Source organism: Globicephala melas, chromosome X (genome assembly GCF_963455315.2).
Source record: "Globicephala melas chromosome X, mGloMel1.2, whole genome shotgun sequence".
Taxonomy (NCBI): domain Eukaryota; kingdom Metazoa; phylum Chordata; class Mammalia; order Artiodactyla; family Delphinidae; genus Globicephala; species Globicephala melas.
Window position 1 is genome coordinate 35,924,809 of NC_083335.1, and position 14,857 is coordinate 35,939,665.

Below are 14,857 nucleotides of genomic sequence, written 5' to 3' on the forward strand. Positions count from 1 at the left end.
CTATATTGTGTCAATCTGCTTGCATCATCTCTGGGCCTAAATATGTGCTGTTCTTGAGTTTGCTGTTTTAAACCTTTGCTATGTTTTATAAGACACTTTCTACTGGCAGAGCTAAGAAAGAAAAAGAAAACCATAGACTTTCCTTTCAAGCTTCTGCTATAGGCTCCATGCAAAAGAGGCTGCCCACATGTTTGTTAATCTATTTACCCATTTCTAGTTACAACCGCATTGCTGAGAATTTAGTCTTGCCTCACTAAGTTTTACTATGTAGTTTCTTTTAAAAATGGAATAAAGAAAACCTAATTCTGCTCCAATAGGCAGGAATTTCAGTGGAACATACAGCTAGTAGGCCACCATCTGAGCCTTTAGATAGTTTTTATTAAACTGGGACATCTTGCTTTATACAAGTGGCTTTCAAACTACTCTACTTACAACCCTAGAATTTCCCCTGGAGGTTCCTTTATGCCTATGCCACCCTCCTTCAATCGCTGAAGCTCTGTTTTTATCTGTTTTATTTGGGGCTTCCATGAAAAGTTTTATCTGAAGAAAAGGTTACCTGATGTATTAGTTCCTTATGCTCCTCTTACAAATTACCACAAACTTAGTGGCCTAAAATAATACAATCTTACAGTTCTGGAAGTCAGAGGTATGAAGGGTCTCAGTGGCAGAGCTATGTACTTTCTGGAGATTCTATGGAGAGAATTCATTTACTTTCTTTTTCCAGCTTCCAGAGCTACCAGCATCCCTCTGCTCATGGCCCTCTTCTATGTTCAAAGTCAGTGATGGCTGAATGAATCTTTCTAACATTGCACCACTCTGACACTGACTCTTCTGCCTCCCTCTTCAACATTGAAAGGACCCTTATGATTATACTGGGCCCACCCAGATCATCCAGAATAATTACCCTAGTTTAAAACCAGCTGACTAGCTAGCAGCTTTAATTCTACCTGCAATCTTAATTTTGCTTACCTGTGTAACCTAACATATTCACAGGTTCTGGGGATTAGGTTATGGACATCTTTAGGGGGTGGGCATTATTCTGCCTACCACACCTTGCCTTAAAACAAGGTTAATAATCCACTCTTTTCACAAAAGATGCATCTCTAAGGAAATTAAAGTAAATCTAATTCTATTTTAAAACTAGAAAATTGTTTGTTCAATGAATCTTTTTGTGTCTTCCCACTAAAGGTGAAAATAAGACAAGGATGCCTTAAAACTATACTGGTCATACTAACCAACGTGGCTAAATAAGAGAGAGAAATTAGAGGTATAAAAATTGGAAAGAATGAGGTAAAACATATTATTTGCAAATAATACGATTGTATGCATGGAAAACCCAAGATAGTTAAATGAAAAACTATAATCAATAAGATAATTCAGTAAGGTAACTGTATATAAAATTAATATGAAGAATTAATAGCTTTCTTATATACCAACAACTACCAGTTAGAAAACATAATGGAAGAAAATGTGCAATTTACAATAGCAGAAAAAGATAAAATATTTAGCAATGAACTGAGCAAGAAATGTTTAAGATTCATAAGAAGAAAATTTTAAAACACTTGTGAAGTTCAAAAAGGAAGACTGGAACAAATGGAAAGGCATTCCATGTTCCTGGATAATAGGATTCAACATTAAAAAAGTCAATTATCAACAATTTAGTTACATTGAGAAAAATTCTGAAGAAAAAAAAGATCAATGAGGGGACACTAGTACTGGCAGATATAAAAATATAGCATAAGATGTCAATAATTAAAATAGTTTGGTTCTGATGTTTGAATGACCAGACCATTGGAAGAGTATGAAAAGTTGAGAAACAGGTCCATATATTCATGTGAATTTGGTATATAATGAAAGTGGCATTGCAAATCAGTGGGGAAAATTATATTGGGACACACTTGTGAGGACATCTGGAAAAAAAAGTGGAACTTACATCACAAACCATACCAGGATGAATTGAAATCAATAAAACATTCACATGAAAAAAGTGAAACTATTAATATACTGGAAGAAAACATGGGAGAATTATTTTATACTCTTACAGTGGGGAAGGCATGTAATATTCAAAACCCAAATGCCACAGAAGACCTCTGATAAACAAAACACACACACACACACACACACACACACAAATATACACATACACATGCACACACCCATCGAAGACAAATGACAAACTGGTGGGATATAATTGTAACTCACAACACAGATAAAGGGCAATCTCCCTAAAATATAAATAGCTCGGTGAAATATGAAAACACCAACAATCCAGTAGAAAAATGGGCAAATGGTATAAATAGACAGTTCACAGAAATGAAAAGATGCTCAATCTTATTTTTAATAAGAGAAGTGCAAACTAAAAGTTCATTGAGAGGCCATTTTTCATCTAACAGATTGGCAAGAATCCAAGTTTCATAATAGGATTGGGTGAAGCTACAGGGAAATTGATCTTGTACATTGCTGAACCAAGGATAAATCATACAACTTCTTGGGTGGCAATTTGGCGATATCCACAAAAATATATAAATACATGTATGCTCTGATCCAGCAAAATCACTTCTAGTAATCTTAGAGATAATCCCTTATTGGGGAAAGAAAATCTATTTAAATTGTACATCATAGCAGCACTGTTTGTGGTAGCAAAAAATTGAAAACCACCTAAATGATCATCAATAGGGAACTGGCTTAATGAGTTATGGTTTATACACACAATATAATACAATGCAGTTATAAAAAATGAGGAGGTTCCGTGTATACTGATATGATATCTACAATGTATATCAAGTGAAAAACAAAGGTCAAACAATGTGTTGGATACCATTTTATAAACAAAGGGAGGTAAAAGTGTGTATGTGTGTATATGCATGTATGTGCATGTATATATTTGTATCTGCACACATATTCATAGAAAATTCTTGGGCATATTCACAAGAAAATAACATAAGTGGATGCCCATTAGGAATATGTAGAACTCAGTGGCTAATGGACACAGTGGAAAGGAGATTTTTTTCATTGTATACCCTTTTTATGTTAATTTATTTTGAACAAAATGAATATATTATCTATTGAAAATCAATTAAATTTTATTTTTAAGAATAAAGAAATCCTTTGGTAATCTTTATATATACACTCCTATATATATTTGTTTTATATATATTTACTTTCATATATGAGTATACAGATTAAAGAATAATCCTACAAAATTTCTGACTTGGTATGTATGTTAACACATACACATATGCCCGAATACTCAATCACATAAAAAGTATAAATTCAGCTATGTTGGGGAGCATGAAGTCATACTGAAGATAGAAGCAGAAAATGCTTCTAATTCAAAATCCCCAAAGTTTAGAAAGCAGTCAAACCTCCTCCTTTTATGGATATAGAAATGGAATCACAGCAAAAGACTGGATTGCTTTCTAAATTTAAACTGCATACAACCACACATTTTAAAATTATCATACTACTGTACAATAGTCCCAGTTAATGCTAAACTATTTCAAAAAATCTGATGTAGTTAGCTCTTTTTTTTTTAAATTAATTAATTTATTTATTTATTTTTGCGGTAAACGGGCCTCTCACTGCTGTGGTCTCTCCCGTTGAGGAGCACAGGCTCCGGAAGCGGCCATGGCTCACGGGCCCAGCCGCTCCGCGGCATGTGGGATCTTCCCGGACCGGGGCACGAACCCGTGTCCCCTGCATCGGCAGGCGGACTCTCAACCACTGCGCCACCAGGGAAGCTCTTTTTAATCTGACCTAAATCTTTATTAGACTTGCCACCTCTCACTGAGCATAGTGTGCAAGAAACTCAGCCCCAAATCCCAGGTAAACTCAGATACAAGAAATGTAACTTTATTTTTCTATGGTTCAACTTAATTTCTATTTCAGAGCACCCATTTCACTAAGATGGCTGAAACTTAACCTCAGTTAATTGGACTTCCCACCTCATTTTCACAAGCCTGTGCCTAAGTTACGGAGGGCTTAAGTAGTTCTGAGACGTTGAGGGGTGGGACAGTCTAGTCCAAGCTGGAATCCTTTGAGATGTCCCATGCCAGCAGTCTACATGGACTGCTGCTGAGTTAGTGCTCAATTCTACCCACTTGACTCTTTCAGATCCTTCTGCTCTTTCTGGGTGCACAAGAAACATTCTGCTATTTTGCACCTCATTGGACATAGGAAATTCTGTTGTATGGCCCATCTACTTAAATTTTATGCAGTCATTTAGAGTCTTGCCTTTTCCTCAGTGTAAAGTTCTACTCAGGAAATTTAGCACATGTCCCTTCTGCTCTTGAATCTAATAAAACTTCCTTGGTGTACTGCCACCTCCTGAGAGATCATGCTCAAGCCTATTCCCACAATCTATGCTATGGTATAGTTAAGTGTTAAAAAGTATTTGTGCGTTTAAATTAATTTTCCCCCTTTACTCCGAGGACTACTTGATGAGTATCCATTTGATTTCCTTAATGCTCTAATGACACGATGTACCACTATTCCATGAAATAAAATTAGGAAAAAAGGGTTTCTAAACCACTATTATTTTCCAGGAAAATGAACAGAACTGGCCCTTTCATATATCAGTTCATCAGTCAAAGAGCCATTAAAAAAAAAAAACAGAAGCTTTTCCCAATCTTAAAATTCACTATTATCTCTTCACATCCTATATCTTAACATGCATATAAGATGCTATCCTTGCTCGTGGTACAGGAGAAACTGCCCACACAGCAGTCAACGGGGAAAAGTATTCCCAACTGACAGGATAACAGCACCTTTGGATCTATGAGCCTGGGTACAGGAGAGGGAGAGTGTAAGGATATATTGTCTCCTTCTGTCTCTCCCACAGAATAGCCTGTGTGACTTCCACCTCACCAAATTCATTGATACACCTGTCTCAGATAGCTGCCGCCACTGTAAATTTGACAAACTGGTAGACATGTCTCTCACCACCCAACCCCATCTATTCCTGGCTTGGTAATGTTTGGAGCTTATGGTTACACTCACTCCTCCAGGCAGGCCTGATTGTCCTGCTTGGAATAATTTTGGACCATGATCCATTGGAGCCTCAGATTAACTACCTATTTTTTGACATAACTCCTCAAAGCCCGACCCATTCAGGTCCATGTTGGAGTAACCTATGTTTCTCATTTGGGTCCTGAAAAATCAGGAAATGGAATCGAGGAATCTGGCTCCTGGCTAAAGACCTATGTGTGATTTTTCAGGCCCAACCATATGGTAAGCCTCATAGAGAAAAGCTGCCCATCCCACACCAGAATTAGTGCACAGCCAATGCATGTCAGTCTCTGAAGGGAACTGTAGTAAAGGAGTCAGTCCCCCTGGCTGGTCATGCTCTTATGCATATCTGCACTGAAAGGCCTCTTTACGTGGAACCTTGGTGAAGACGTCTTCATTCAAAGAGGGGGAACCTTGAGGACATTTTTTCTGTACTCTGACTCAGTAGTTCTCCACTCCTAGCCCTTCCCCCCTCCCTTCTTTCATCCTGCTGTCAGGTATACTAAAAAACAGCAGTTTTGCTCTTTTCTCTTGTCCTCCATTCTATCTGCGGCTGGATTTGATCATCGCCATGTCTTCTCACAAGACTTTCAGGATCAAGCGATTTCTGGCCAAGAAACAAAAGCAGAATCATCCCATTCCCCAATGGATTCGAATGAAAACTGGTAATAAAATCAGGTACAACTCTAAGAGAAGACATTGGAGAAGAACCAAGCTGGGTCTATAATGAGCCTCACATATGAATTCACACACATTATCAGAACATCACTAGTGTCTGGAACAGCTGCCTGTGTTTGATGCTCTCTCCTCTTTGAGCTTTCCTCATCACTGCTCACTGTGTAGCTCTGTAATAAACATGTGAACCTTTTGTTGGAAACAACAACAACAAAAAAAACAAAACAGCAGTTTTTTGCTCCAAGCTCCCTGAGCAGTGAAACAATTCCCTGTGTCTGTGCTTATCCATTTCACCCTCACTGGCACTGTTCCATGAGGAATAATGGAAGAGTGGGGGAGTCCACGCTTTCTCTGGTTTATGTTTTGCTTATACACACTGTCACGGTTAAGTGACTAAAGCCTTGACTGTTACTTTCATGTTGGCTTGTTGTCTTAATCAGTACTCTGACACCTGGCAGTTAAGCTCTCTCCAGCTCAGCTGAGCTCCTGACAGGACTTAATTTTTGTTAAGGATCCCAATGACCACACACAATTAACAGCTTCCAAAAGCATTTGAATACAGCAGTAATATTCAGCTTTTTTAAAAAAACAACAACAATGAAGTATAGATTCTTGGCCATTCTATTGTTTTATTTAAATATTAGTTTCTGGCTATAATTCAGTAACTTTTTAATTGATTTGACACCTGTCTCACATTAAGATGGCTTAATTCCTTTAGTATTACTGGTTGGTAATTTGGCACGTACCTTTTGTCCCCGAGGCCCTGGCGGCCCTTCTGGACCTGGAAATCCAGGCAAACCTGGATGGCCTTCCAAACCTGGAAATCCTCTCTCCCCCTGCAATTGAACAAGAATGAAAGATAAAGTCATTTGTGAATTTTCAAGCACAAACATCGTTGAGATTCAAAAACATCAAATGACTATCTAGAGAAGACTAAATTAATTTAATTATGCTAAGTTCAGAGTGTCCACTAACATGGAGAAACCTGTAAGATAGGAGTGGAAAGATACAAATCACTCTGAATTTATATCGTATTTGGTAATGTAATCTCTTGCTTTCTCGTAAAAGTAAAAAGCTTATCAGAAATGAAGTTTATATATACTGACATCAAGAATTTAACAGGGAAGATGGCAATAAATCCAGGAAAACAGGAATGAAGGGGTTACATGAAATAAGTATGGTGCAGGGATGAAGAAGTGCAAAAGGAAAACATCAGAGAAGATTTCAGGTTTGCTGTGGAGTACAGAGTTGCAGGATTATTCAGAATGGAAATTCATTTGCTGATTAGCGATGAGTTAGCTAGAAAAAGGCTCTATAACATCAAAATTTTTATATTTTTCTCTGACTGTAAAATCAATACAAAAAGGAATCAATGTTTGTTGTAGAGGAAAAGAAAAAACCACCAGCAATTGTGACTCAAGTCCCAGTTCTGACCACAGCACTTATCAACACCAGCACAGGAGGGCTGTCTACCTACTAGTGAGGGTCTACTAGGTCTACATCTTATCACCATCTATCAGGAAAGGCTGCCTGATGTGCATATCTATACAACCAGATAGGTGGGTGTTGCAGGGCGACCATGTATACTAATATACCATTAGATAGACACATTAGGGTTAGTTAACTTGCATACAGTCAATTTATATTAAGAGTGTGAACCCTAACATCTCTAGGGGATCCAGTCACAGAAAGCAAATTCATCACTGTTAAGTTTAAGAACCCTAAGGGCTCACAGCTCTGTGGCATGTGCTTCCAACTGCAGTGCTGCAAGCAGTTCCTCTACTTTCCTAAGGCTTGAAGGTGGAGTCTCCGGCCAGAGGCTCTGGACCTTGTTCTGGGAACCCTCTTCTCCCCAGATCCTATCCACAGTGACAGCCTAGGCAGCACCTGAGAAAGAGAAAGCATCCATATCTACAAGGCAACTGACTAATGGGCCATTAGAAGCACTTACCCTTGGAGGTTAAGGTACAATAGACTTTCATTCATAACCCCAGTATGTGTGTGTATCTGTGTGTGTCTGTGTGTGTGTGGCAACAGGGGGTAAATACTAAGTTTAGCCTAGATAGCTTAGATGATCTTGTATTGAATAACTTCTTATGTTGAAGCATCCTACAATAAATATAAGCCCTTTGAAAAGGCTACTTCTGATCAGTTTTCACTTATTACTTCAAAGCAAATGAAGCAAATGTTAGCCAGTTAAAGGTAGACCTAAACATTCCTGTAGCTTTGACAATAATTACTATTGACATATTTCAGCATTTTCTCTCTATTTTCTATAAATATATCTCTTTATTGTTTTAATTGCTCATAGAATTATGATAATTTAGTATCCATCAATCTCAATGTCATTATTTTGAAGGAAATAGAACAAGAGAAGAAAAATAAAAGATTCAAAAATTTTAGAGCTGGATTGGCTCAAATCATTACATAGCCCATATTGGCAGAGCAGGTAGTAGAAATCTGACCACAAGTGCCAGACCACAAGTAAGCTAGAAGGAAAAAGACAATCTAGTTCGAGTATATTTCCATAAGTGGAAAACACAGCTACGTTTTGGGATCTCCGCTAGTATTTAAAGCATATCTCTGCCAAAACTCGAGAATAATGCTTGAAGAGAGCTATATTTTCTCAGAAGCAAAACTGCTACCCAGGCTATAGATACGAGAGGAATACACTAGAAACTGAAAGTAGAGAGTGCTAAAAAGCTTAACTGTGCTGGGATTATTAAAAACCATATACCTATACCAGATACTTGTCCTGAAATCTCACACTATAGTCAAACGATGTTGTAGTCCTATCTAGCTGACAGAGCAATATTATACCACAGAAGATAGAAGGGCAATTACTGGAAAGTAGCAAAAAGAATTGCAATAGCAATCCCCAGCCTTTGAAAGGTAGAAAGTTTCCTGCAGTAGAAACTATAGAAGGCTTCCACGAGGAGAGGGTGCCAGGAGGGTCCTCTACCTAATTCCTAATACAGATGGCAGGGAAGGCTGACATTTGTTATGTGCCTACCCTTTGCTACTGGTTGTCAGGCAATTATTTAATCCTTACAGCTACCTAGATTTTACTGTAATTTTCTAACACTCACTAACACAGAAAATGGTGTAGAACATCTATTTCTGAAGGTCAAACTTTAAAAAAACCTGGTTTATGCTGCATGCCCATATTTGAATAAAAAATCAGTCTTATTTTTCTTTATGGAATAACATTCTTCTCCCCCTGCCTGTCCTTTAAATATTGGTATTTCTCTGGAGGCCCTTTTTGACCCTTTCTCCCCCTTTCCCTGGGAAATCTCAAACATCAACACATTTTTCCCTAAAAACTGGGCTCACAGGGCCAACTATCTTAAACATCTCCACTTGAATATCACACAGACGTTAAAAAAGAAAAAGAAAAAAAAGAAACAGGCTGGGACCTGGGACCCTTTGCTACAGTGTTGCAATGCTTGCACCTGGACACAGCTCTCCTGGAAAAACAACACACAAAGAAACTATATGGGACTAAAAATAACTGCACGCATGTGCAGTTGGGGCAAATTCTGGACCCAAAAAGATACAAAAGATCAAAAAACCCAACTGCCACTTTTGAAGAGCCTGGAGCAAAAACAGGGTGTCAGGAGCAAAAGCAGGGTACTGAGCATGCCCCCTGCACACACCACCACCAGAGGGGTGGGCAAAACACCTAAGCCACCCCTCTGGCCCGATCCCTGGATGCACCCCTACCCCTGCTGCAGCAGGGGCCTCAGTAAAGCCTTGCCTTAAAAAAAAAAAAATCCATGATGTATTTTCGTAAATGCTTTCTTTGCATCTGCTGAGATAGTTACATGGTAGGCTTATTTATGTTTAAAATTTGTATTTAGGGGGCTTCCCTGGTGGTGCAGTGGTTGAGAGTCCGCCTGCCGATGCAGGGGACGCGGGTTCGTGCCCCAGTCCGGGAAGATCCCACGCGCCGCGGAGCGGCTAGGCCCGTGAGCCATGGCCGCTGAGCCTGCGCGTCCGGAGCCTGTGCTCCGCAACGGGAGAGGCCACGACAATGAGAGGCCCGCGTACCGCAAAAAAAAAAAAAAAAAAAAAAAAAAAAAAAAATTGTATTTAGTCTTTTAATATGGTGAATTATAATTTTGGTTTTCAAATGTTAAACCAACCATGCATTCCTTGCATAAACCCCACTTGGTAAGAACACATTATCCACTTTATATGCCATTGGATCTGATTTGCTAAAATTCTGTTCTTCATTTCTGCATCTATGTTAATGAGCTATAGTTTAATGATTTTTAAAATTTTACCTTTGTCCGGCTTGGGTATTAGGGCATATTTGTTTCATAAAATTAGTTGGACATCAGCCCGAATGCTTCCTGTAAGGAACGGCACCAAGAAACGGAGGAGAGCTTAAACAAGCTTTATTTGGGAATGCTCCCGGGCGAGGTTCACTGGTCCAAGAGAAAGGGGCCAGAGAAGTCGCGCCTGGGCGAGGGTTTGGGCAGCATTTATAGAGGAAGAAGGGAAAGGGGTGTGGTGAATCCGGGAGGGCGCAGGGTATTCCTTATTTGGTGGTCTTTCCGGGTATCGTGGCAATATCCGGTGCCGGTCGCATCAGTCTTGGGACCGTTAGCCCCGCCCCTCGAAAGGCGGGAAGGCTGGGCCGGGTGGAAAGTCCCCAGGTCAGTTCCTGGAACTGGGTGGTCCGGAAAGTCTCCAGGTCAGTTTCTGGAACTGGGTGGTCCGGAAAGTTTCAGTCTGATGCAACCTGTGAGTCTGATTGCGTTCCCCTGCCTCGGGCCAGTTGGCCTTACACTTCCATTTTCTAAGTTTATGCAAGATTGATATTGTCTCTTACATAAATGTTTCACATAATTCATCAGTGAAAACTTCTGGACTGGAATTTTTATGTGTGTGTGGGAAGAGTATGATAATTCAATTTCCTTAGTAGATATAGGGCTAGTCATATTTTGCTTCATTTAGTTAGTTTTAGGTAATGTGTATTTCTCAAGTTATTTGCCCATCTTTCTTCAGTGTTCTTCATTCTGCTGTTAAAAGCCCACCTGGTAAACTGTTCTTTCTTATATTTTGCTTTTCAAATCTAGATTTCCCTCCTTTTTATTTCACAATTTCCAATGCTCTGTTGCGCTTCTCTATCTGTTCACTCATTATTCGCAGAGTTCCCTTTAAATCAACAAATATATTTATCCTATCTGCTTTAAATCTTTGTCTAAGAATTCTAACATCTGTGTTATTTCAGAGTTAGTTTTCATTGATTGGTCTTTTTCTTGACCATGGGTCGCTTTTACTTGTTACTTCACATGTCTAGTAAGTTTTAATTGCATAGTGGACATTGTAGTTAATATGCACACATACTGGATTGTTTTATATTGTCTAAAAAGTATTGAACTTTTGTTTTAGGAAATAGCTAACTCAGCTGAACTAACACTTAAAACTCTGTTTTCCTTTCAATGGACAGCAGTTTTAGTCTATGTTCACTTATTGCAGGCTTCCAGCTGTTCCTTCTTGCTGGGTTGCATGAATCCTCCCCTACACATATAAAGTCCAGGGTCCAACCAAGTATTTGGGCTGCATTTACAAGCAGATTTTTGGTCTCTCCATTCTGTGACTCCCTCCATTCCAGCATATCTCCCATCATTTTCCAGCCATTCTGGCATCCTCAATTCTGTCCTGGAATTCTCAAGCCACTGAGACTTTGTTTTTCTGTCTGGGTTCTTGCCATCCTTTGCCCTGCAGACTGAAGTGCCCACCCAGGAGAAAAGGCACATAAGTGCAAACTTGCCCACTGTTCTTCCCTTCTTTAAAAGACTCCTCTCTACTTTTTTCCTACTTTGGCCACTCTCCTGTACTATTAAATAGTTGTTATATTTTGTCCAGAGTGTTTACTTCTTATCTTAAGAAGAGTTAATCTGATAAAAGTCATTCTGCTAATATCAGAAATGAATCCCTCTTGGTGTTTTTACTGCTACAGAAAGTAGCTTTACTATAAAACTATTCCCCTCAAGCTAATGTTATTCAAATAAGGGTTCTGTATAACACTCTTCAATTATTATTAATAGGTGTTCCGTTAGAAGGAAGGAAAGTGGGTTAAATGGTTAAATAGAGCTTGGAAATACAGCACTGCAAAACAAACAAATAGGTTTCTTTACTCCAGGACTTTTAAACACCTTTAGTATGCTAGTGTACCTTCTATACGCCTAAATGGAATATGCTCTTGAGATATTATCCCAAACTTTTTCATATATAATTAGTAATATTCAATAATTCATTCAAAAATGAATGAGCCCCAAAGAGTGAAGACTAGGGTATGATCACCTTCCTCCTAGTACAATTCCTTTTTGGCCACAATTCACTATCCCTTTTTAATCTTCTGTTTTCAATGTCAGTCACTGATTCATAGTGGCTAGGTTTATGTTATTTAATCATCACCAATACTTACTTTGTAATCATCATATCTATATAATAGGGATGCTGTTGTGGTTAAAGTGAGATGAAAACAGAGATAGACCATCCTTAACTTAAATGGATAAGATAAAAATACATGAAACACATGAAATTGTATGGTAACTAGCACAGATTAGTAGCCTGATAACTGTTTGGTTCCTTAAGAATTTTGCATTCTTTTGCCTATTAAGTCATTGACTGCAACAAGATTCATCAGAGGTTGGCAGACTACAGCTCTCAGGCCAAATTCAGTCAGATCCCTGTTTTGTATAGTACAAGAGCCAATAATGTTTTTACACTATTAAAGGGCTACTTTTAAAAAAGGAGAAAATTATGTGACAGAGACCTTATGTGCCTCACAAAGGCTAAATTATTTACCATATGTATTTTTACAGAAAGTGTTTGCTGATCTCTGAGATACAGTCTAATCCTTAAAGCAATCTAAAATAAGCAGTAGAGTAAAATGCATTTTATTTAATTAGATGCTGAGGTACAAGCCCTGTTTTTTTAAAAAAATATTAAAATCACGATTTTATTGGTTTTCCAAGTTTTTTAAGGCTCATCTCATATCTTACCTTTTCTCCTTTTATACCACTACAGTCACACTTTGATCCTGGAGAACACCCATAGCAAGCCTATAAGGAAGAGAAAAGGGGAGGAAAATCATTAAATATGAACCTGAAAACCAGACTCTGACTTATAGCTCAAATGAATTCAATAATCCAAACTTGTAAAACAACTACCAGAAAAACATCTGAAAGGATATATACAAAATTGCAAACAAAGGTTACCTCTGGGGAATCTTTCATCTTTTACTGTATACATTTCTGTTTGAACTTTTCAAAATGAGCAAATACTTATAATCTTAATCTCCCATTGCGGAGCACAGGCTCCGAACACGCAGGCCCAGCGGCCATGGCTCACGGGCCCAGCCGCTCCGCGGCATGTGGGATCCTCCCAGACCGGGGCACAAACCCGTGTCCCCTGCATCGGCAGGCGGACTCTCAACCACTGCGCCACCAGGGAAGCCCGAAAAATGTCTTTTTATAAATGAAAAAGAAATCCATATAACTTCCCTGTAATATGATTTTCAGCTCTAAGGAACTCATTTTCTCTCCTAACATCACTTATAAGAAATTACCTCTCAATCTATATGAGCAAAGACCTCGGCAACTAGCCAAAGATGCCTGCCACTTAAAGTCCCTTGCTCTTCTGCATTCATGAGCATGAAATACATACTGTCTTTTACCACCTTTCTTTTCTTTGCTTCCACTATTTCATCACTAGTAGCTCAGTCTCTAATAGCTCCAAGCTTTACCACAAAAGTTGTTCCCACAGCCTAGGTGTCCTAAATAGCCACTCGTAACAACTTCATTCACTCATATGAGGAATTGAGGTACTAGAGCCAGAAAAATATACTCCTCCAAAATAAGAACCTGTAGGACAAGAAGACAATAGATGATGTCTGCCATCCAGAACTATCCTTTACTCTGGCATGAAGCTGAACTGCTTAGAAAAACAAATAGTAATTAGTTTAACATATGTAGATAGCTCAGCATTTATGTACAATAAGGGGTTACGCTTCTCATCAAATAAGAAAAATTTTTATGTGATGTAAATACCAAATAATGTTTATCAATGTTCAGCCATGGGAGACTATGAATTAAAATGTACGATAGCCTCCGTCCCATCATTCCGCGCTTTCCTTTACTCCAATCACTACCAGTGTACCTTCCCCAATCCTTAACAAACTACTAACCTTGTCCTTCCGGTTAGAAATCCTAACCCACTCAGCTGCAACTCGAAGTCACCCTCATACTGAAACTCCTTTTCCTGATTATAACAGCAAACTACAGGGGCTTGATGTTGGGGGAAATTTCTCATGCACATTGCAAAAGACTGTTCCAATAACAGATGTGAACTTGACATTTCTAATTGAAACAGTTATATAGCCACTATTTATTATACATGGGTGATTAGGTTATATACTCTGCTTTTAGTACTATATGCCAACTACATTAAGAGTTAAATAGACTTATTTTTATTTTTTTAACATCTTTATTGGAGTATAATTGATCTACAAAGGTGTTAGTTTCTGCTTTATAACAAAGTGAATCAGCTATACATATACCTGTATCCCCATATCTCCTCCCTCTTGCATCTCCCTTCCACCCTCCCTATCCCACCCCTCTAGGTGGACACAAAGCACTGAGCTGATCTCCCTGTGCCATGCGGCTGTTTCCCACCAGCTATTTTACATTTCGTAGTGTATATATGTCCATGCCACTCTCATACTTTGTCCTAGCTTACACGTCACCCTCCCCGTGTCCTCAAGTTCATTCTCTATGTCTGCGTCTTTATTCCTGTCCTACCCCTAGGTTCTTCAGAACCTTTTTTTTTTTTTTAGATTCCATATATATGTGTTAGCATACAGTATTTGTTTTTCGCTTTCTGACTTACTTCACTCTGTATGACAGTCTCTAGGTCCATCCACCTCACTACAAATAACTCAATTTTGTTTCTTTTTATGGCTGAGAAATATTCCATTGTATATATGTGCCACATCTTCTTTATCCATTCATCTGTCGATGGGCACTTAGGTTTCTTCCATGTCCTGGCTATTGTAAAAAGAGCTGGAATGCACATTGTGGTACATGACACTTTTTGAATTATGGTTTTCTCAGGGTATACGCCTAGTAGTGGGATTGCTGGGTTGTATGGAAGTTCTATT

General features: G+C 38.7%; 2 protein-coding genes across 3 annotated transcripts in view; one reads left to right on the top strand and one right to left on the bottom strand.

Moving 5' to 3' along the window:
* Positions 1–14,857, bottom strand: part of COL4A5 (collagen type IV alpha 5 chain) — a 217,326-nt gene that overhangs the window by 108,774 nt on the left and 93,695 nt on the right. For both annotated transcript variants that reach the window (XM_030835774.2, XM_060291930.1), the window contains exons 2-3: positions 12,702–12,761; positions 6,429–6,518 (exon numbers count right to left, since the gene is read on the bottom strand). In XM_030835774.2, the coding sequence (XP_030691634.1) occupies positions 6,429–6,518; positions 12,702–12,761 (150 nt within the window). The remainder of the gene's footprint in view (positions 1–6,428; positions 6,519–12,701; positions 12,762–14,857) is intronic.
* Positions 5,542–5,871, top strand: LOC115841635 (large ribosomal subunit protein eL39-like). The gene has a single exon (XM_060291931.1). It carries the CDS (start codon positions 5,579–5,581, stop codon positions 5,732–5,734), a length of 156 nt encoding a protein of 51 aa, XP_060147914.1. The 5' UTR covers positions 5,542–5,578; the 3' UTR covers positions 5,735–5,871.

Excerpts from the sequence above, each read along its gene's own strand:
- LOC115841635 (XM_060291931.1), top strand. The coding sequence starts at position 5,579 with ATGTCTTCTCACAAGACTTTCAGGATCAAGCGATTTCTGGCCAAGAAA.